Raw genomic sequence first — 23715 nt, 5'->3', positions numbered from 1 at the left:
TGCATTGTGGTGCACATGTGCATTTTTGTCCCCCTTTTCCCCTCCACAATAATCTGCACTTAATAGGAATATTTTAAACTATGTAGCTAAGCAACAGAGGTAATTGTTGCTTTCTAGAGCTTTTGTTAGGCACTCTAACACAGCCCAAATATGCATAATTAGGTATAATGTCTATAAATCATTATTGTACACATGTGGGTAGTTAAGTGGATTGAGAGAATAGTTCAATGAATTGGACATATTCACTGAAAATGCTTTTTATTTGTTTTCTGTAGTTCATAATACTTTAAAATTATCATAACCCTTTACACTTTCTCTTAATAGCTCGCTGTGTTATGGAGAGAAACCTCATTTGCATTTTAGACTATGCTTAATTTATTATTTAAACCTGGAGTTCTTCTGATTCAGGAGAGGACAGATACATCTTGGGAAATAGTCTGTACTTGTTTATTCATCCTCCTTTCTAGGAAGTAAAATGTTAAATTTTTCAGTTTATGTTGAATAGATCCCAACAAAAGAATGTACCCTATAATCAGCATTATTGAAGGGGCTAGTGTTGTGACTAAATTCTTCCCTTCATCCAAAAATGCTTTTAGTTACTATGGCAATATTTACTTGATCCTGGCAAACCAGTGTTGATTTTAGAGAGATAATTACCAGAAAGGAAGATGATGGAGATGTATTTTTGAGTGTCCTTGTCAGAGGAAATGTTTATAAAAAAATTAAACGAGATACAAAAGGCATATTGTCTTCCACATCGACCACCTCTCCTACATGCAGCCTCTATTACCTCCTGGCTGCTGCTTTTCTTCTGAAGAAAGATGTTTATAAAGACAGGATGCACTTCAGTGGTGTCTTTAACAAGTCCTTTATGAGTCTGTACATAACAACCATTTCTGTTTGCCTGTGCATGACCTGATCTATCACTTAATGTGGCAATTGCAATGGTGACCAGGAGCTTGCCCTTTGTGAAGTATCGATGGTTTTTCCACCAAGGTCTTTCATGGGACTGAAAAAGTAATTAGGATCTATTTTGAGAAAATATTTGGGAATCTTAGATGAAAGAAAAGTTAAAATAGATTAGAGGAATTTTTAAATGCATGTGCTTGTATATGTATATGAATAGATTAAATAGATTGTGCATATATGTTTGTATATATGTATAGCACATTGTATTTATACAAATACGTATGATGGTGTGTGTTCTAAAACAATACATATCTTTACCACCAGCAAAAAATGGCAACATATTTATTTTGCATATAGCTTTGGAGCAATAATATAAAGTAGATATAATCTTAGAAGGGCTTTTTCTCATGGTACCAGCAGTCATTTCAAGTACAGATTTGGTGAATACAATCATTTCAGAGTACCTTTGAGTAAAGAAATGGAAATTGTTAATATCTTCATATCTCTTCTAAAGGATACAAAAAGCAGTTATTCTTACATTTTTCTTTCTTATACAGAGGAAAGGACTCCAAAGCCATCTGAGGAAACCCCTCATTCGTGCGGGCAAGAGAATTCCAGTGAAAGAAAAGATAACTATTCCAGCTATCGAGATGCCATGGCCAAGTCTTTGACGAACATGGGAAAATTAGCAAAAGATGCACCCACTCAAGCAGTGACAGAAAATCTAAATGATAGTGGTATTCAATCTCTAAAAACAGAAAGTGATGACACTGATGAATGTTACATGATTAACTCAACTGAAGGAAAGGAAAAGACTGTTATTTCTGACCCCAAATATTGTTCATCTGAGGAAAATGAAAGTAACTCTGAAATCATGGATAATGAGTGGGAGAGCTCCTCAAATTTCTCAGAAGAAACTAGTGTAAAACCCCATCTAACTCAGAAATATATTGTAGAGTGTAACCAATCTAGCATTCTGGAAGTCCCAGAAATTAAGAAGGAAGAGGTAGAATTTGGCCCTTGTGAAACACTTTGTGATTCAGAAACAAAGCTAAGAGCACCCCAGGAGTCTCACCCGGATCCTTTTGAGAAGAGAATTCAGAATGCATTCCCTGAAAGTGAAGAAGATGACAATGAGTGCCTGTCAGAAACAACAGAAATGTCAGTTGAGCTGGACAAAGCAAAAGGGAACTTGAGTTTGCTAGAAGAAGCAATAGCTCTGCAGGCAGAGCAAGGGCATGTTTTTCACAGCACCTACAAGGAACTGGATAGGTTTCTCCTGGAGCATCTAGCAGGGGAAAGGAGACAAACCAAAGTTATTGACATTGGTGGGAGACAGTTATTTAGCAACAAACGTAAGGAAGTATTTTTTTGGCTGTTCTTAATGGCTTAAGCATTTATCCTGTGACTGATAAAGGATTCTGAGCTAGGTTTTATAGCAACAGTAAAGAATCTGGAATTTAGCTGGTAATTTTGCTAATTATGTACCTTCACACTAGTGCCTTACATCTAACCAGGTTAAACACTGGGTACTTGGCATCCTGCCAAACCGCTATGTGAAATGATCAGTAATGGCTACTAAAAGGGCTCTGTAGCTGGCACTGACACTCCTTCTCCTCCTTCTCCTCCTCCTCCGCTTCCTCCTCCACAGAGCGCTAATACACACCTCCTGAATTTCAGCAGCCAAAAAAGAAGGCATTAAAACCGTGCTTAAGGAAAGGTTAGGGTGAAAAATTGGCCTCTTCCATACATACCACCTAATTCCTAAGCCATGTGTTTTCCGAGTTCTGTCTACTTCACGTATCAACATAACATTTTACTACAGCCAGGAAAGCACATGCCGTGCTCTTCTGCCTCATTCACCATCAGTAGAATTACCAGTAAGTTCCAAAATCTTTGTTGTTTCTGGTGCTTTGTGACTTCCTATGAAGCTGCAGGAACATTGCTCCATTTTCAGTATCTAATTGGGCTTGCAGAAGTGGAGATTGAAAAGATTTGTGTTTGATTTGTAAACTGAGTTATCTGGTGTGAAAATCCTCAACTGGGGATAATTACAGAATGACAAAATATGTCATATTATAAGCACTTTTTCTGCTGTAGTAAGTAACAATATATTCACCTGTCCTTTGACCTTTCCTTTTTTGGCTTCCAAATATAGTGAGGTCACCCCAGCATTGCTGCAATTTCTGCTTTTGTTAAACAAATAGATTTACTTTGATATTTCTAGAGTTACTTTTAACGCTTTAGAGCATTATGTTAGAGTCCATGTATTTACTTTTGTGGCATTTGCAAATATTAGAGTATTTTAGTTATCTAAAGACTTTACCATATAAGATAACTGACCATTTTATTTAGCAGTTGCAAGTATACATATTTTCTGTTGTATTCAGGCAGAAAATGCATATCATCCATCTTATTCTTCTGAGTCTTTTCATTAGCTGTACATGCAAGGTGTTAGTCTACCTCCTTGTAAAACTACATTAACCTTTATTTGCTCAGATGACTGTGATATATGACAGAATTTTGCAGATACCTTTTTTTTTTTTTAATCCTGAGACCAGCTTTGTTTACCAGGGTTCATACTGGAGTCAATATGACATTCTCACGGCACACATAGAAAGGGGGTATGATGGTAAACATGGCAAAATTTGACCCTTCCTGATTTTGCCTCATATTATTATTAGCCATATTTTGCGGGTTAGTTCAAAAGTTACATTAATGGAGGAACAAGCTAGGCTTTCTTCAGGCTGTATAAACACTGTATGATTTTAGTCAATGTAGCACCAGGCACTTTTTTTTTTTTCACTTTACATAATTAGCTGTTTTTTTATTTCTGGTGCTGAAAATCCACTATCAAATCCATCAGCTCTTAATTTTCTTTCTTGGATGCTACATCAGAAAACCATGGCTTAAATTTACATTTTCCTATCTTTTTAATGATAAATCTTTCTAATTACTGGGGAAAAAATTAAATCATATTTTAGGGTCCCTCTTTATTTTCTGTCCACCACTGCAGCACTTTCCATTTGCAGTGATTCTAAAAAACATGTGGTCTCCTGTTGATGTTCCATCTATTTTCTTTCCTCCCTATTTTTTAATTTTATTTTTTTTAACTAAAGTCTTGCCAAGAAGTTTAACCCTCAGCTGTCTCTGTCAATCCTGTCCCTGAGCATGTCCTACCTTGCAGTCCAACAAAATGAGCTTGAAGGAGGCTGCTCACTGTGCTGGCTGCAGCTGTTTTCTCCCCCAGCACCGAATGCTGTTGGCAGCCAATCACAGATTGAGCTAAAACCATCCTCAGCAATTTATGCGGCCACTTCCTCCTGCAGATTTCTCACAAGAGATTTTCTGGACCAGAATTCATTCCTTTCTTGCCCAGACTTTTGATCCTGCATTGGAAATCAAATAAAGGCTTTCCGACCAGTGCTTCTTGCACAATTCTAGGTGCTTGTAAACAAAACTGGGAATGCACTGTGGCCATTACAGAGTGGTAGCTCTGGGGCTGGGCTGAGACCTTGCCTTTGAAAGGGTATCGGCTGCTCCATGTTTTCACTGTCATTGTGGGTTGTTCCACAAAGAGGCATTGCCTTGTGTACCAGAGGGAGCTGCTTGCCTTGCCTCTCAAATGTAAAGTGGCATGTATTCAGTTTCCTAACAAAGAACCTACAGCCTACAGATTTGTGATATTTAAGGAATGGCTTCTGGTTGAAATGCTTTATGTTTGTTTGTTTGTTTCACACCTCATCTTTTATTTGGTTGTCCCAGATACCTGAAGCCTGACATTAACAAAGTAAAAGATTGTTTCAGTTGTTTTTATTTTTATATTTATTCCTTTATAGATCTTGCTGTTGGCTGATGCTGCCAGTTTTCTGGCTTATTGGCTTGTGGCTTCTGTCCTCTTTGAGGTTCTGAATGGAAAAAAATGATACTGCAATCCTAAAGCTATACAGTTTATCACATAAATAGTGTACTGGGAGTGGGGAGCACACAGTATAAAAACCCTAAGGAGATGCTGAAATCACCTAAGTCTGTGTTAAAACTTTGTGTAGAAATAATGTCTGAAGTACAAAATAGATATTAACGTCCTGATAAGATCACTCAGCTGAGTGGAGGCAGGGTCTAAAACCAATCAAAATCCTTATCTGATTTCTCTGCAGATTCACCCAGGCCTGAAAAGAGAGAAACCAAATGTCCCATCCCAGGATGTGATGGCACAGGGCACGTGACTGGGCTGTACCCCCACCACCGCAGTCTCTCAGGCTGTCCACATAAAGTTAGAGTGCCACTAGAAAGTGAGTATCATCAACCTGCAGTCCAGAGTAAGAACTGGATCTGGTCTGGTATTGGGTACTCATGCTGGAAAAGAAACCCTCTTTTTCTGGGGGATAATGAAGAATTCGTCTGAGAGGTTCCATCTAGCTCTTGGCCATGGTCCTACTTCCCACACTTGTGAAGTTCATGCACTACTTAGCAGCAACACTACAAGTAGCAATAGACTTATCTGGTGGCCTGGGAGGAACAAGATCAGATCCAAACTATCCCCATGCTGTAGAAAGACCTGCATAATGTAGCCTTATGAATATTGTGTGCTGTATGTAAAGCACAGAGAACAGAGATTACCCGTCTGCTTCAGGCCTCTGACTTGATTTGCTGTAATCACCCACTGAGGCTGCTGTTTTCACGTTGCTGGTAACTTAGAGGCCTGGGCATGACGTACAGAGATGTTTCCAGTGTCTCCCTTACCACTGAGCTTGAAGAAGTTACTTTCATCAACACATCACAACAGTGGTCCACAGCAAGTCCCTCTCCTAGGACTGTAGCATGCTAGCCTTTTTGTGGCCAGTCTAGCCTGAATTTCCCTATTTATTTCTAGCTGTGTTGATCTGATTACACTGGTTTGTGTGTGAAATCCTGCAATGTGATGCAATGCAATGTTGCATAATAAGCCAAAACTAAATGTGAAATTAGTTGTTTAAACAGCATAGTCAGATTGTTTTCTGTGGTGGCATGCATAACAGTAAATTAAAAGGATAGTTGCACTTTACTGGTGTTCTGTTTCTAACTGCAGGTCTATCTTTTTTTTTTTAATCTGGTACTAAACTGTATTTATGGAAATGTCTGCTGAGTTAAGCAGGCTGCTGCATTTGGAAGGCTCCAGCAGCATTAACTTTTTTTGAGAGTTAAAATTAATAAGCCCTTGCTGATTATCACACTTCTAATCAGATATGTTCTGTCCTGCTGACCAAAAATATATATATATATATGTAACCACAATTTTTTTTTTGATAGAACGAACCAGTTTTCCTGAAGTACTGTTCACCCAAAGGGGGGAAATGCAGTACTGAAATCGTAAGGGGAGACGTACAAAGATGTATTCTGTTTTACACAGGCATCACTCTTAGTAAAGACGATCCACATGGAAGGGCATAAGAAATGTTTGTGCAACAGGTTGTAATCACTGTTGAGGGTGTAAACTGCTGCTTGGGGGAGTGATCATTTTTTCTAAAGTAGATTCAACAAAGGGCAGATGATCAGAAGTTATCAGGGTTCAAAGGGGCATACTCAGAACAGATCAGCTTACAAGGCAAAAGGCATGAAAATCATTCCTGTACTTGAGAACTTGCCCTCCCTGAGCCAGAGGGAGATTCTAGCTATAAGTAGCCCAACTGTAGGGCCTAGGACTCCTCTATGGGTCTCTGTTTTTTCATTTACTGTGCTAATGGTGTGTGAAACAGAGGACTTAAGCACTTCGTGATCAAACATCCTTGCTAATTTCTGCCTTTGCTCTTTTGAAGTCGCCAGAAAAAATGGTGTGCATGTTGGAAGCCACACTACAACCACATAGCAGTGAACTGATATATCTTCGAGTCAATGGTCTTGCTGCACTGTAGTTCCTTTGCTTCTCCTCTTCTTTTGGGGTCAAAATGTGACAGAATAGAGAACCTTATGAGTTTGAAAAAGAAATGTTCTTCTTTTTTAATGCGTATATATATATTCACTGATATATGCTATTTTCACTTTTTTTTTTCTTCCTTAGTTCTTGCCATGCATGAAAATGTTTTAAAGTGTCCCACCCCGGGATGCACTGGAAGAGGACATGTCAACAGCAATCGCAACACACACAGAAGGTAGTTTCGAACAGTTCCTGTCTGCTTAAAATCTAGCATGTACTCATGAATAAATTGATGGTCATGTCTTGGAATTAGATGCTGTATACTAGGCTGCAGAATGCCTATGAACAGCAAGGGTAATCTGTATTATTTATAAGAAGATAATTGTGTTTAATTTTATTATATCAAAAATGGCTTCAGTACTGAGGATAGAAAATTGCACTAGTCTTTTTCACAGATGAGATTTCAAACTATATTATCACTGTAGTGTTCACAGTGAAATACCATCACATAAAAGAAGTAGGAATAAACAAATCCTTTACTATTGCTACAACTGGTAATCCCAATGGAAACCAAATCCTCTTCTTTCTGCACTACTGACATGGTAGTCCTTGGCAGGAACTTCCCATCAAGGCACATTCTGTTTTAGCAAAACAGGAAATTTTAAGGGCAATACTTTAGAATCCCCATAAAAATGAACTCCATTTATTAGCCTCAGGAATATCATCTTCCTGCTTGGAACACCCTTGTCTGTTTAACTTTCTGCCTGCAGGGAGAAAGTAAAATAGAGAAAAGCCTTCCAGACAGGCAGCTGGGGAATCACAGCTGGGCTGCAGGTGAGGCAGAGAACTGAAGCCACTGTTGTCAGCACGGCTCCTGTCAGCATTGCTGTCTGCTGGGAGGCAGCAAGCCAAAATATTCCATTATAGTTCTTTTGGAGGGCCATTCATCTGGAATAATATATTGTCAATCTAATGACCAAACTTAGGATGAAAAATAGTCAAAAACATCTTTGTTGAACTGAATTTTTGAGCGATTTTCTGTTGCTGTATTTATTGACTAATTGGTTATTGTAAAAGTGCACCAAAATCAAGGATTATCACACCATGTTGCTATCTCTGATACAAAAGATGTCATCAAGTCTTAATCAGAGGGACCAAAAGATTATGTAGAAGAATATATAAAGAACCATTAATTATTTTGCATTGTTTTTCCTGTTTTAAATCCCCAATCAACTTTGCAGCACATCAGCTGTATCATAAGCGAACCATGAATAAGATAAGAAAACATGTTCTAATGTAATAAAGCAATAAAGAAAGAAAGAAGAAAGAAGAAGAAGAAAGAAAGAAGAAGAAGAAGAAGAGAAGAAGAAGAAGAGGAGAAGGAAGAAGAATAAGAGAAGGAAGAAGAATTATAGGAGAAGGAAGAGGAGAAGAGGAAGAAGAAGAAGAAGAAAGCAAGCACAACCTGAAATGAAATGACACGATGTGCACTTTGTTACCAGTTGTTCACATACATCTGTTTATTTTCCCTCAATCCACTTTCCTTTTAATCATTAGGAGGCTTATATCCATGTTTTAGTTGTTAAAGTAATTGTTATTTGGAAAAAAATATATTACTAGTGAGTTTCCAGCCACAAAACATTTAAGCTGAATGGTGGAAATATCCTACATGATTCAGTTTCCAGATATATCATCTCAAATATGCAGATTTCACAGTTTTGCATTAAGGAACAAAAAACAAATGAGTCTGACCTGAAATAGCAGCTGCTGTTCCAATAAATGCATAGGGCCCCAGAGAAATTCAAAGCCATTGGGTTCCACAGTACGTTTCCTTTAATTAAAATTTCATTTAAAGGTGTTTTTTTTTCTTCTTGTTTCTTCTCTTTACCTTGTTTTCAAACAGTCTTTCTGGTTGTCCAATTGCTGCAGCTGAAAAGTTGGCAATGTCCCAGGAAAAAAACCAGCTTGAATCTCCAAAAGTGGGACAGTGCCATGATCAGACTCACAGGTAGGAGCCTTCATGATCTAGTCTGCCCAAAGTATTTCTGCACAAACTCTGTTGATCAGTCCTCAGGTCTTTCACCCTATTTGGCTTTTAGCTACGGAGGTAACTCAATTTTGCAAGATGAACTACTGCAAAGGTAAATAGATTGACTATATGTCAAAACTGTCAAGCAGCATTCTGCTGACCCTTGTGAATGTGGCTGACATTGAAGACAATAGACATACTTTTTGAGATGCAATCAGATCTGTTCTACTAAATCTTGCTTCAATACAGATAGCCTAATGAATGTTTCTCAGATATCTTTCTCCCATAAACCAACTCTGCTATCTCTGCTGAAACGTTCTAAATCATTTACCAAACATTCCATTGTTGCAATATTTTGGCCACTGGAACATGATTAAAGATCTCTTTGACCTTATTGCACTTCTAGCAGCACAGCAGTCATTTGTTTTGTGGTTCTTTTCAGAGGTATCTTCCAGTGATTCCAAGCAGCAGGTTGTATTGTTATTGCAGTTATCTGAAAGGGTTGAGAACTCTGCTCATTCAGTTTCCCCACTCTAGATTAATTCATATTATGAGTTTCTTTATTTTAAGTTTATTGGTTTAATTAGTTTAATTTATTTTTTATACAATGGCATCAAAAAAGAGGAAACATTTTTTATTGTGATTGTACTTTGTTGAGAGTTATATGGACCCTACAGACATGCATAATTTGCACATCATTGGCACCACAACCATTACAACCTATTATATTCAGGTCTATTTGGGGACACTTTAATTTGTGGATTATTGACATGATCAGCTCTAATGGTTCCTTCAGAGCCATTACAGAGTATTATGTCCATGTGTCTGCCAACTGCATGTGCCTTAACTCTACATACGAAAAGTCCTTAGGAAATTACTAAAGACAAGTAGTTACTGAACAGTAACTAAATGGAATAACACACTGTAAATCATTCTTTCATCCCAAATAGCAGAACCAATTATTTTAGATCATCTTGTATTAAATTTATACCATATTCCTTCATAGTAAAGTGAGAACAATAGTGATCCATAGCACTACAAGTCCTTTGTGACTTGCAAAAATCCAGACAATTTTTGGGAAAAAAAAAAAAAAAAGATAAATGAAACATGACACTACAATGGTAATCTAGAATTAAATTGGTATCCTCCTTGTAAATTGCCTGCAATATTACTAGAGTATGCTAGAAATATTTTTGTGTACAGCTTTGAACTACTAGGTCAGCCATACTTACATAATTTCTTCCTTGTACTCGTCTACCAGTAGGTTTTACACGCAAAACCACCACACTTTCTGATTACAAGAGGCAATTGTACCTTACTTTTCAATAAAATGTAACTTAGATATTCTTTTGCCTTTCTTGTCTTTCTCATTTTTGTCCTCCTTCTCTTTACAGCACAAATTTAACTAAGCAGCCTGATGTAGCTCAGTACAATTACAGAACTTCACAGCCAGTCACCTCCTCCAGATCCACCCTCACAAAAGAAAAGGAGAAGTTTGGGAAAGTACCATTTGATTATGCCAGCTTTGATGCACAAGTATTTGGCAAACGCACAATGGCACCCATGGTGCAAGGACGAAAAACACCCCAGTTCCTTGAATGTAAGCTTAAAATTCCATTATCTCTTGGAAAACGGGCTTTTTTTTTTTTTTTTTTTTTTTCCTCCTTGCTTCTTCAGAGTACAAACTTACAGAATTCAAAAAGTCTTTGGAGAAAACATTTTAACCACTTGTTGCCAGAATGCTAAATATAATCACTAATTTGCTAAATATAAACTGCTAGTATGCTAAATAGGATCACCATACGGTTTACTTTTTTGATGTTTCTTTTAAAAGTGATTATCAGAGGAAAAGGGGAGTGAAAAAGAATGATTTACATTTTATCTGTTACTTTCCTCCTTGGTTAAATTGTGATATCATTATTCATGTGAGAGCATGCTGCCATGAGAAGTCCCATAGAATGTGTCCGCATAAGATACTATGAATTGCAGTATAAGGGAAATACAAGTTAGGTTTTAAAGGGCACTTCAGATACTTTTTAGCTGCATCCATACACATGTTCCTCCTAGATGACCACGTGCCTCAGCTGCATTGCTTTGAGGCCTGGATTTAATTCATTTTGATCTCCCATATTTCTGCGCTACACCATATTTGTAATGCAGATATAGCCAGTGCATCAAATTGTTATCAAGATGTTCCTGCTTGCATCACTTACAGATTTGCTGAAGTAATCCTCTGTACAAATGAGATGCCATGTGTGAACAGGGATTATTTATTGCAGATACTCTTCACAAACTTCATAGCAAACTTCAACAAGATTCTGCCATTGCATTGACCATTATAACATACTCTTTAGTTTCAAGAAACAAACAATTCAGTTTCCACGAAGGAAATGGAAGAAAAGAGTTTAATTGCACCATATATAGGTTCAGACTAGAGTAAATCCAAAGCAATATGACAGAAGATTCTCTTCTGGCTTTTGTTGTTGTTCATGGGGAAAAAATACGTAAAGGAAAACAAAACAAAACAAAACAAAAAAAAAGGAAATCACATCTAACTTCAACCAAGGAAGGAGAACTTTCATAGTAAGGTGAACAGAAAAGCAGAATTTTTTAATATGTATATGTACACATATACAACATAATATACTTCAAATATATATTTTTATATATATAAAAATTCTCTATTTGTGCAAGTGTCTGAATGTTTATATGGAATATATATATATGGAGGTATCTATGTATTTGTGTATATGTATAAATACCTCATTTAAAATTCCAAATGAAAAGCAGATATTTATCTGGCCTAGAAAATAGGCTTGCTCAGATGTAAGCAAATATGTTTTTGCCAGCTTCTTGGGTGGCAGATTTTCCAATTTTGTTTGTAAAATTGAATATTCTTTATTAGCCGTCTCTTTGCACAGATGCATGTCTATTTCACAGATTCATTTCAAGGAAAAATTATTGAAATGTTTTTATATAAATGCAAATCTATACATATGCAATTTATGTATAATGTATATCAGGACTGAAGTTTACAGCCTGTTGTTCTTGCAAGATTGCAGTGTATAGCTATTATTTAAATGGAAAGGTGAAAGTAAAATGGCAGGTGAGTGTTTGTGCAGAAACATAAAAGTTGGCAATAAGAAGCTGTGATGTAGAGATTGGTTCAGCATCCTATGTAAATATGTATCTAGCCAAAAACACATCATTAGTCCTCTGTGGATTCTGCATTTATAAACTTGATTTGTTGAGAAAACAGGCATAGCTTGCTTTTTTTTTGTATTTTAGGGTGGTTTTAGGGAAAAAGCACCTTATTGCACTTTAAGTCTAATTTGAAATTAGATTTAGTAACTGCTAAAATGAAGACCCTCTTACTTGTCCTATAGTTTTACAGCAGGATAGATAAATCCTTTTTCATTTGCACTGGAGAAAGGGAAAGCTGAATCATGAAGCTCTTATGTATTGCTCTACTGAGGTGCCGCCAGTATTTAGAAAAAACGAACACGGCATTCAGCTACAGTCAGTGCACACAAACAAGCATTTCTTGTACAGCATCCCAAGTTTGAGGAAAGATTTCTTGAATGTCTTGTGTAGGTCTTATCATTAAAATGCACTCATCCAAAGCTCTACATACAAAGGGATCCAGAGCCTTGGGGCTCAGATCTTTATGTAGCAAGCAGATGGCTATATGCAGAAATTTTCTTGGTGTGTCTGGATGTAGGCTGAGAAATTGGATTTTGCTTACTCTATCTTTGTATGACACTGGAAGAGCTACAGACAAAATAAATTATTATTGCTTACTAAGTGCTGAGATCACTGTGCTGTGTTTTTGCGGCATCAGTTAATGACATCTTAAACTCCAAAATCCAGAACAGAGAGCAGAGTTCTTTCTACCTGTTTTGGAGGAAGTGCTGCTGATGGAGGAGAAAACAGATCCACAAATGCCACTTTTGTCTGTGAAAGTGCTTTTCTGTTCACCTGTTAGTTCTTCCTTCTTAACTGACCTCTAGCCTAGTGAATCTGTGTATTATTCCAAATGATAACCAACATTAAAAGGTCAGCTAAGACCACTTTTATTCTGAATGTTCACTGTTGGTTGTTTCAGTTTCTTTTTTTTTTTCGCTTGTTTTGTTTGTTTGTATGTTTTTTAATTGATTAAAAGATAAACAAATTACTAAACTTTCCACAAAAACAAGACTGAATATTCCTAACAGGTAATGTTTTTCTATCACTTGGAGTTCATTCAAGAGACTGATCTTGTTCTCCTTATTCATATGTACAAAGCTATGTAAATAACAGAGTTATTAATTTAAGTAGGGTAATTTAAGCAGGGTAAGCAATGTTGTTTTAGGAAAGACTGGACAAGTCACTTATTTTATTTTTTTACACAGTAGAGCTCTAAGAGGAAGCCTTTATAAGGATATATTTGCAATTGCATTTGGCAATTGCAATCAGGTCACAGCTGATAATGCATTAATCTTTGTTCAGTCTTTCCTTAGACGTTGTTGCATTTAATGCTTGACTAAGGAATGAGAAAATTCTTAGTAAAAGTCTCAGATGCTTTGTTGAAAAATGTGTATATTGCAAAGTTATTTTTCTGCTAAAAATTAAATTAACATGTTTCTGAAGCCACTTTTACAGAAAACCATTAGAACCAGTAGGAAATTGATTGTTTTAAATGTATTCTTTGAATATTTTAATGTATAAAATTGTAGTCTGAGAAACAAGACTATTTAATGGGAAAAATCGCATATATGCAATTGCTAATCAAATCTCTCTTCAACAGCAAAGCATTTTTCAAATCCAGTGAAATTTTCTAATCGACTGCCTAGTGCTAGCGCCCACACACAGAGCCCTTGCCATGCCAACTCTTATAGCTACGGTCAATGTAGTGAAGACACCCACATAGCAGCAGCTGCTGCTATCCTGAACCTTTCCACCCGCTGCAGGGAAGCAGCAGAGATCCTCTCCAACAAACCACAGAGTCTGTCTGCCAAGGTAGGGTAGTCCAAGAACCTGGAGGGTGTGCTAGCTACTGAACTGTGCAAATAAACTGTCTTTCATGTTAGTGACTGCATTAAATACCCAAAAAGGAGGCTTCTGTTTGCATGCTCTTTTGAAGAGAGACAGAGAAAAAATCAGTAATGTAGTGACCAGTTCTGATAAAAATAAATAAATAGCAGGAATTACGTTGTTACTCTTTTCATAATTGAGCATTAAATACAAGGGGGCTGTTTTGTGGGAAGAAAAAAGAAGGATATTTGAAATCCAGCAACAATCTGTGGTAGATAATGTGTTAGATCTGTTTAAAGAGGGAATTTTCCTCTCTCTGAATCCAGCCATTAGCAATCATTTTGGAGGATGGTAAAAATAAAAAATAAAAATAAAGTGATTAATCAAGGTGATATTTTGCTTGCAATGCAACAGAACTACACCTACAGAGTCTGTTGCATTCTGAGCTCATAACAGTTTGTTTGACAAGGTATAGGGAGAGAAATGAGTGACTTTGGTAAAATGGTACTTTCTGCTACTGGGAGGGGAGAATCAGACCCACAGTGTTCGGAGATAGATAATTTGGGCAAGTCTGTCGTAATGGAAAGCTGCCTAATATCATAGATGTTTGTGTGGCTTTCATGTTTTGGTTTCTGCTCTGCATTTCCTCACAGATCTTTATGATTTACAAATGGTACTGTGTGAGCTATAAGCCCTATTTTCTGTGCCATTACATAGTATTATAATGCTGATGAAAATAGACAAGATTTTCTTCTTATGACTATGATTACGGGAGTATTGTTGTATATTTATTTGCATTAAAGTCACACATGCTCCACTGCAATGAAACTTTTGAAAGCTTTTGCCATTGCAAGATGTTGAGAAGAGATCACTGGGGGAGTGAAAGAGGTGTATTTATCAAGACACCAAATATCAGGTGTGTTTCTGCTATGGAACTCTGAGTCTTGATATGTGTTCCAGAAGACAGATGAGCTCTGTCTCTGGAAGTCAGTGTCACTCTATGATGATTGTTACAGTACTAATCTCAGGCTGGCTAGAGGTGGCTTCTGTAGCTGTTGGCTTACAAATTTTGTTCTGCCTCCATTCACCACTCCTAAGAGGTTAACTACTATCCTTTGAGGGGAACCACTTATTTTACCATAAATGTTACACCTTGTCAGCTCTTACAAGTCATATTCCTTTGCAGAGCAGTATTTCCTGTTTTGCTGACTTTCATTTATATTTGTGGAGTCTTGGGTCTTGAAACCAGTGTTGTCAGGTGCCACAGAGTAGATGTTCTAGTGTTAATGTGTCCACATGCATCCCTTGTAACACTGTCTATCCCAAATATTTATCATGGAATCTTTTGCGGGTGGCAGACCTGTTCCAGATAGTTGCAGCAGAGACCTCCTTCCACTGGTCTTCAATACAGACTTCTAGCAGGGAAATGAAAACTGATGCCAATGGCTGGATTAAATGGCTGCTGCAGCCTTTGGCTGACCTCAGCAACAGACCTTTCTTGCCAGAGAAGAGCAATAAAGGGACCAGGCATAACCCAAAGATTTTTTCCTCTATACCTGCTTCACAGTTGCCAAATCATGGGGAAGGTTTGAATGGAAGTGAACATAATAGTAACGATATGGAGGGACACTTGGGGCACATAGCTTACTCCTTTTTCAGAGCCAAGAATCCAGCCTAAAAGAAAATCACCTGCATACCTTGCTATCTGCCTGCCTCCACTTTTGCCAGACTTTCTGGAGGGCATACTGCTACAAAACATCTGACAGAAGAATCAGAATTAGCTTCTGGCTAGAGCACAGGCAAGTAAGCCCCAAACAGATTTGGTGGCCAAAACCACACAAAACCCGTTTTTATTTGGTTTTGGCTATTCATTACTTTCAGGACTCAAACAGGAAATTGTGGAAATACATTTCTAGAAAACTCCCCTCAGTGAAGATGTTTTCTTATTTTAAAATATGAAGCAAACTTAAGGATATTTTTAAAAGATACAACCATCTATTTATCAATGTTTCTGAATTGTCTTGTGGCTTGTATTGGTCACAAATGTAAATGTTTAACTGCTAGATTATCTTATATATTTTTAGATCATCAAAAACATCTCCTGAGGACTTTTTCAGTGTTTGGACTCAAGTAATACACCATCAACAGATGACTACAGATTTAATTATTTCTTTTTCCTGTTCTTGATAATACACACATTCACCAGGTCTGAAAATCCTTGTGTGGGGTGGTTGTTTTTAGCGCTCCATAGTACCAGAACTCTCAGCTCTGCACCTGCCACATTCTTACATTCCTTGCCAAAGAATACCTGATTACCATCATCCTTGGTTTAGCAGATCAAAACTCCTAACCTGTAAAGGCCTTTGCTCTTATGTGAGTACCAGGTAGCTTCTCACCAATCCAAGCCATTACGCTTTGCAAATGGGAGTCAGTGTGACAGAACAAGGGCCAATGGGCCTGCAGAGGATATGGTAGGAAACCTTTTGCAAGTACATCTGAAATAGTCAGATCTGTCAAAATATTGTGTTTCTAAGTTTTAACAGCAGAACTTCAACTTCAGACGTTCCAAGCAATTGCCATTTTCTTGTTTTTTTTTTTTTTTTTTTTCTCAAGGCACCTAGTGTATATGTTGCCTTGTTTAAATAGATGGGGAAAACACCAAAACATTTTTAGCACAAGTTTTTTCTTGAAGTCATTTTTTTTTCTTTTTGTCACTCAAATTTTATTTCTTGACCTCCTAGCATTGCCAAATTTTTAGTAAGAGTTGGACATTTTACCTTGACTGTTCATGACTTCCCTGTAAATATAGATAACACTTAAATGAAAAAGTGACTGTTCTTTACTGCACGGTTTCAAAATTCATTAATTTAATGGATTTTCAGTTATATTAGGGAATGTCCCCACATTCCTTACGTATCAGTTCAAAAAGGAGAAGAAAAAAAGTAAAAAGAGAGAATTGTTTCAAGGGTAGTGAAATCCGATTACACATTCACAGTGCTGTCAGTAAGCAGAACTTCACAAAGAGAACCAATGTACAATTACAAATACCAATGTAATTTTCCTAATAATTCTATATAAAAAATATTATTTTATAAATAAATTAATTTAAAGAATGCATTTACTCTTAAGTGGGCAGTAAAATGGATCTTAAGCTTTCTCCATGAATTATCTATCAGCTGTATGCAATATATTAAGATAATCATATACTTCCTGATGCTGTTTTTCAAAAGTGACACATTAATGTTACAGTGTCTATGCCATTCAATCCCACAGGTGCAGACACCTGTAATTTTTATAAATGTTTCCCCTGGATATTACAACCATCAGCTAATTCTCATGTGGTCTGTACGCCAAACCAATACCCTGGTCTGCATATTCATTTGCAGCTTCATTCATCTCCTATTGAATTCAACAGAAGGACTCCCTTGGAACACTTAGCCTGCACTTTCTAGCACAGTGCAAGAGTCTACATCATTGTAACATCCAGGGATCTTTGCTATTTACAGCCTCAGCACATTCACATCTCACAGAGGTAGTTGTGAGCAATGCAGTTTATCTGTATCCTCATCACTACTGCTTGCCAAACATTTTGTTGAATGTTTTGGTGCTTTTCCCACCTGTTTAGACAAAATGGCATATGCACACTATGCTTTAAAAGAAAACAAAAAATGACACTTGCTAAAAATGTTTAAAGTTCAAATTCTGTTTTTGAACAAAATGATGTCATCTCTCCATTCTTGGATATTGATGACGGTGATAATTACATCAATTATTTCAACAATGTAGTTAGTACTTAGCACATTTCTAAGGCATTCCTTTATTCCAAATACCTTAAAGCCTAAGTAGAGGTTGAAAAATCAGCCAAGAATATCATAGGTTCTATTCTGTTTTACTGCTGTGCATATTGGTCCTTGAGTAAGTTCTTGGCTGCCTTTTTTTTTTAATTTGTGAATTGCTCTAGGCTGAAACTGTGACTTCATTTGTATCTCAAACATTGCTAGGCAGTTACAGATTTTCTTTTTTTTTTTTTTTTTTTTTTTTCTTTTTATTCAGATTAGTATTTTAGTTTACTGCAGAAGAACACAGTTTAAATTTAAATCTGAAGAATTGAGTAACAAATGCATTTATTCTTATTGGCTGTGAATAGAAGAAATTGTACTCTTTTGGATGCAGTTACGTTAAGAATAGTGTACATATACATGGCAAGGTACTAGTTACAGAGTTATTCTCAATACCAGAAGTTAAAAGCCCTTTTGAGCTTTCTGATGCAGACTGAACTGCTAATGGGAATGCAAAATCATTGATAATGTTGTTTCTTTATACTTACTTAGTATTAAGTGCTATGGCTGATGCCAACCAAAGGATACATGAAACCCCTTATATGTAATGATACAATCTCCCTAAGGTCACAGGTTTAAAATAAGATTCATGCAGACATAATAATTCCCTCTTTCTGATCCAACTATGAGATAAGGCTTGCCTTGTAATCATTACTTGAGACACACTGCAGAGTATTAAATGTTGTGAGCTATAGAAGGGATGAAAAACGTATGAAAAAATGCAAGAGTAATTTATCACAAAAAAAAAAAAAAAGCATACTTTATTTTTAGCTTATATAGTTGAGTTCTAAGGATAAGGCTAAATAATGTACTGGGAAATATTTTGTAATATTTATGTCATAAAATAAAGGAGACTGAAAAAGCTTGACTTTAAAGTACTTGACTAAATATTTGACAAAAAGCTTGACTCTAAACATTTGAAGAAGACAGAAACCATTTTTTTAGTGTACAAATTTATATTAGTGTTCATTTTAGATGCATACTCTTCATAGAGTACTACTTGTACCTTATCTTTTCACTGAATAGGTCATGGAATAAAGAAAATATGCTTCAGTCATTTTTCTCTCATTTTTCATTCTGAACTCCTTTTTCCAGCTGCTTGTAAAACCTGTGGGGGTGATTGCACTGTCACTGATGTGGGAGTAGATAAGGAGTAACCTGAATTTAATTACTGTATGTCTCCTCTCACCCTTGTAGATTTTTCTTCATTGTTTCAGTGGATTTTTCCCTAGTTTGCACTAGCATAAATGTAAATGTAAATGAGATCAAAATCAGGCTCCAAAGATTCATACAGCTGTAAACTAATATGTTAGTAATAAGTTACATTCACATGTAATAAGTTACATTCACATCCTTACTTTATTTACATTTTTAAGAAAGAATCAGAAAAATATACATTGTTTCTGTAGCTATATTTTAAATATGTCATGATAAATGGATACATATAGGCTAGTTCTTGCATGCACTAGAGTCAACAGTAATAAGATCTTGCTTTTACTGAGAACATAGCCTTTAAAAGTCTTAGCTAAGCACAGTAAGTGCCATTTTCTGTCAGCATGTCATAGCATTGCTCTAGCATTTTTTTTGCCATTTGCCATTTTAGTCTTTTTAGTTCCATTTTAAAATTAATGTAAAAATAAACATGGTAAAACAAGCAAAGGAGACATATTGAGAGGAGGGTGGGATGAGAGTAGGAATGAAAACTGGAGCAGTAGCTATGACCATCCTCTCTTTTTGCTCTGCCATTTGGAATTTACTATGAATGCAGCAAAGTGATAGCTATTTTATACGGTTCTGAATAAAAAGCCATGCTGTAAACGTGTGATCCATCCTGTGATGGGCAAAAGGGGATATTTTTCTATGACTATATTTAATTGTTGTATGCATCTGTGAGCTCACTTAAACCCCATCTGTACTCTACTTCGCAAACACACAACCCAGCCTTTCCTGACCAGAATTAGGTACGTTGGACAACCCAACTTCTACGTGAATTTCAGGACAGTGCTGAGGAACCTCTAAATATCCACATTAGTAAAATGTTCTGCTTATCACCCAAAGCTCCTTGTTGCAGCTAATGCTAACTGTTTCTCAGAAATTATGTTTCCTGACATTTTTCTATGCAGTTTCATCAAGGAGGGAACCTTGACTGCTTTTGGTCCTTTTTGTTGTCATTGTTGCCTTCTGAGTAGCTGATATTTTGTCAGTGACAGAGAATCTGCACAATTTATGGGTTTTGCACTATAAAACTACTGCAGCCCAGTCACATGGCTTCCTTTTCTAAGCCATCTGTCACAGAGGTCTGGAATTTTATGTGAATGTTGGTTGTGCAGACTTAACCCAAGTTTTTTTATTATGAAAAATGTCAGCAACTACAATATTTAGCATTTTACTTTACATTGGTCATTAAACTTGATTACTGTAGCTCTGTTTCATCGCTATAGTTACATATCAACTAGGAAGCCAAAAAACACTGGGGCGATCATGGCAGAGCTCTATTGTCAGATCCTGGAATGTGCTCTTGGCACTGATATAGTTAATATCTCGGATTTTTGTAACTAAGGTTTATTAATGCTGGTATAAAAATGTATTTGATATTATACAGATGGCATAAGATGTTGTGGTTACTAAGTTATTATCCAGGATAAGCTGCACTGTCAAATTCAGGGCTTAAAACTATCACAGGAGATTAAACTATTTACTAAAAAGGGGCGGAAAGATATAACCAAAGCGTCTTAGTATGAACATATTAGAAGTGTGTTTACTTCCCATAAATATAATAAAACATCTTTCTCTTTAAGCTGTATGATTGAAAATGTGAACTTTGTCGTGCAGGAGAAGCAAATATAAGAGGTGTCTGAGTTTCTGAACTGGGGAAAAGCAGATGGCTTGGTAGTGCTTCAGTCTAGGTGGGTATCTGTCATAGGCCCATGGACACAAAATAGAATCAGGGTCCCTGAGTAAGGAGAGATCACTAGGCCCTCAATCTTCATCTCCTACCAGAAGTTTTCATCTGATTAGAAATATTTCATCAGATGCATTTCACCTTTAAATGAGTCACCTCTGACAGTGGTAGAAGACATGGCTGCATGAAGGAAGCTTGTGCCTTCAGTCCAGCTGGGTTGGCCATGTCACATTTTTCAGCACAGCGGAAGAATTCTCTGTTTCATCATAATTGTATTTAGAAAACTTAAGTAAGGATAAGTTTGACTGCCCTATCTTTAACCATTAAATGATAGACTAATCATTTAAGCTCCAGCAATAGTTAATAGGAAGAAAGAGAAAGGGATTCTCTCTGTTGGAGTCTCACCCCTTCCTAAGAAAGAGGTCTAAAAAAAATGGGAAAACTCGCCCTCTGGGCATGTTTTTTCCTTTTAAAATAGAAGATGTAAGTGATTCATTTATGATACAGGCTTACTTTTATATTATTCAAGTTAGGAAGGCTCTGTGTGGGCTTATATGACTGTCTCCTAAGTTTCACATTTAGCCCCAAATTGCCAAACATCTTCTGAGCTTCGTGGTGATGCAAATAGTACTGATGATAATAACAGGAAGACACAGCAGCATTAAATATAGCATTCAACATGGATATTACTTTCTATGACCTTGTCATTTAACTCTATAGTTCTGTATATTTTCCAATTTATTTAGGTTAACACATACAACTAGACAATGAGTGTTCCTTCAGAAGCAATGTTTTTCACCTCTTCCCCTACTTGACTTTAACAACTGTTGTCGCTAGCACGGACCAATCTTATACTCATCCCTACCTATACTTCAATATGCAGTGTTGCTCCCTGCTTAAGACATACACATTAATTCCAGACAGTGTTTTGAAATAGCAAGAGCAAAAGATCAAAAAGAAAAGAAAGAAAAAGAAGATAAAAAAATAAAATAAATCTAAACAAAGGTCATCTTGGCAATTATCTCTAGAATGGAACTGCAATATCCACAGAGAAGTTCACAGTGGTAAAATCACCAGCAGGTCATTAGTTATCTGTCCATGGGGAGAGAGCAAAGGAACTATATCTCATCAATGAGCGTTAGCAAGAAGATTTTTATCTTCTTCAAGGATGATATGGGCATGCAAAAGCCTACTTGGGCCTGTGTCCAGAAGCAGAAAGAAATACTGGTCCCTTGATACACAAAAAACTCTGGGTGAGTCCTCACAACACACTAGAGAGCATAATGTGAATTTTTTTTGTTGCTTCCATTAGTAAGTTGCACTTTCAGAAGCCTTTTGTCATTCCAAGAAGAGGAGTTTTTACTCTTTTTCTGTGGAAGGCAGAACAGGGAGCTTCCCTTCCCTGGTCCTCCTCATAACGCTAAGCAGCCCTTGTCCCTTCCTATGAGCAAGAACTGCTCTGAGATGTTCTTCCAGCCCAGAAATAGAAGTTGGGTCTCTCTCCAAAGTGAACAATGCCCTACAATCAGGGGCTGATGATTGCTTTGCTTCCCAGAGTAGCAAATGCTGTGTTAACTCATACTGGAGATCTCCTTCAGGGACATCCTCCTAAAGATGATCCTGTGGCTCCCAGTCTAGCACTCTCAGTGCAGAACTGTGCCTTAGTGGCCTAGTCCAGCCCATGTCTTGTGGAAAAATTTTTAAAGGTCATTTCCAAGCCAAATTATGATTAAGGCAACGTGTTATTATCAGTGATGCATGAAACTCTAGTTAAAAATCTCATACTGTGTTTCTTTTAGGCATATTTCTTCCCCCCTCCTTCTCTCCCCCATGATGCAGATGTTGTAATATTTCCGGGGTGTGGGGGGAAGGGAGCATATGTAATAGTAATGCTGTTGGTGACCTAAACAATGCATTAATGCTTTTAACAGTGAATTGGGGTCATAGTTCTCTGTAAGAGTAAAAAGATCAAGAAGATTTAGAGCGAAACCTTTTTTAAATAAAACTAGATTTAGGGTGTATAGGTTATGGTTTAGAAGCATCTTATTTAAATTCTGCTTACTATGTTTAAGCTGAGATGCAGGGACACCATTACTGAAGCTACATTTAAGTCTGCCTAAGAGTTGGACATTAACTGATATAAATCGAAAAGCTGGTTTTAGGTTCAGATAAATTTAAATAAAAGCAAACATTTATATTTATCCTTTAAAAGCTCCACATGGTTATGTTGCAGCCTCACCATGTCTGTATCTAAACATGTCTCTGTTTCCTGTTGCATGTCAGGGAGCTGAGATAGAAGTGGATGAAAATGGCACTCTGGATTTGAGCATGAAAAAGAACCGAAGCCAAGACAAAGTTATGCCTCTCACTTCTTCCAGTACAGTACTTCCCACTCCTTCCTCATCTCCTTTCAAAACAAGCAGTATCCTGGTAAATGCAGCCTTCTACCAGGCTCTTTGTGAGCAGGAAGGCTGGGATACACCAATCAACTACAGCAAGACACATGGCAGGAAAGAAGAAGAAAAAGAGGTATTTTTTTTTCAGTTTCTGAGTGATTTTTTCCCATGGATAAGTGGTCAGATGGTGGTCTTTGGGATGACCAATTTGGTGAAGTTTAAAGGGAATTTATTTCTACAGGAGAAGTTTGAACATTGAGTTAGCTTTAATGTTCTGTTGGATATGGAAAAAAAAAAAAACCACAAACTACTCATTTTGAAAGATCTTGCTCTCAGAGCCTACTTTCAGAGATGGAAAACAACAACCATGCATTTTTATAGGGGTTGTGAATGCCTGTAAGCATCTAAGATAAGGAAATCAAAGGCATGCACAATTAAAGACTGCTTCTTAATTTTTTTTCCTAATGGCTCAGTCCTGTAGCACATACACACAAATGACCTAGCACTCAAAACAAAAAATGCCAAGGTAGTCTTTTCATGTTGAAACATATTTTTTTCACTCCCGCTCTTTATCATTCTAGATAACTCAATATCCAAGTATTTAAACACATGTTTAGACCCTTGCTTATGGTATTCTTTCAGTGAGGAACTTTTTGTTTTACCTTTAATGTATTTCGGTAAATCTCTGCCAGTGAATCTTAGATCTCACATGTGAGTCTAATGGTTGAGAAGTC

The 23715-nt window shown here is 36.8% G+C and overlaps 1 protein-coding gene across 5 annotated transcripts in view; it reads left to right on the top strand.

Moving 5' to 3' along the window:
• Positions 1–23715, top strand: part of ST18 (ST18 C2H2C-type zinc finger transcription factor) — a 172948-nt gene that overhangs the window by 122594 nt on the left and 26639 nt on the right. For 4 of the 5 annotated variants that reach the window (XM_040550413.1, XM_040550414.1, XM_040550415.1 and 1 more), the window contains 7 exons: positions 1467–2264; positions 5067–5201; positions 6947–7037; positions 8706–8810; positions 10226–10431; positions 13618–13829; positions 22869–23114. In XM_040550413.1, coding sequence (XP_040406347.1) covers positions 1467–2264; positions 5067–5201; positions 6947–7037; positions 8706–8810; positions 10226–10431; positions 13618–13829; positions 22869–23114 — 1793 coding nt within the window. The remainder of the gene's footprint in view (positions 1–1466; positions 2265–5066; positions 5202–6946; positions 7038–8705; positions 8811–10225; positions 10432–13617; positions 13830–22868; positions 23115–23715) is intronic. The other variant, XM_040550416.1, reaches the window with a different exon arrangement.

Source organism: Cygnus olor, chromosome 2 (genome assembly GCF_009769625.2).
Source record: "Cygnus olor isolate bCygOlo1 chromosome 2, bCygOlo1.pri.v2, whole genome shotgun sequence".
Taxonomy (NCBI): domain Eukaryota; kingdom Metazoa; phylum Chordata; class Aves; order Anseriformes; family Anatidae; genus Cygnus; species Cygnus olor.
Note: the sequence above shows the minus strand (reverse complement) of the source record. Positions and strands in the feature narration are given on the sequence as shown.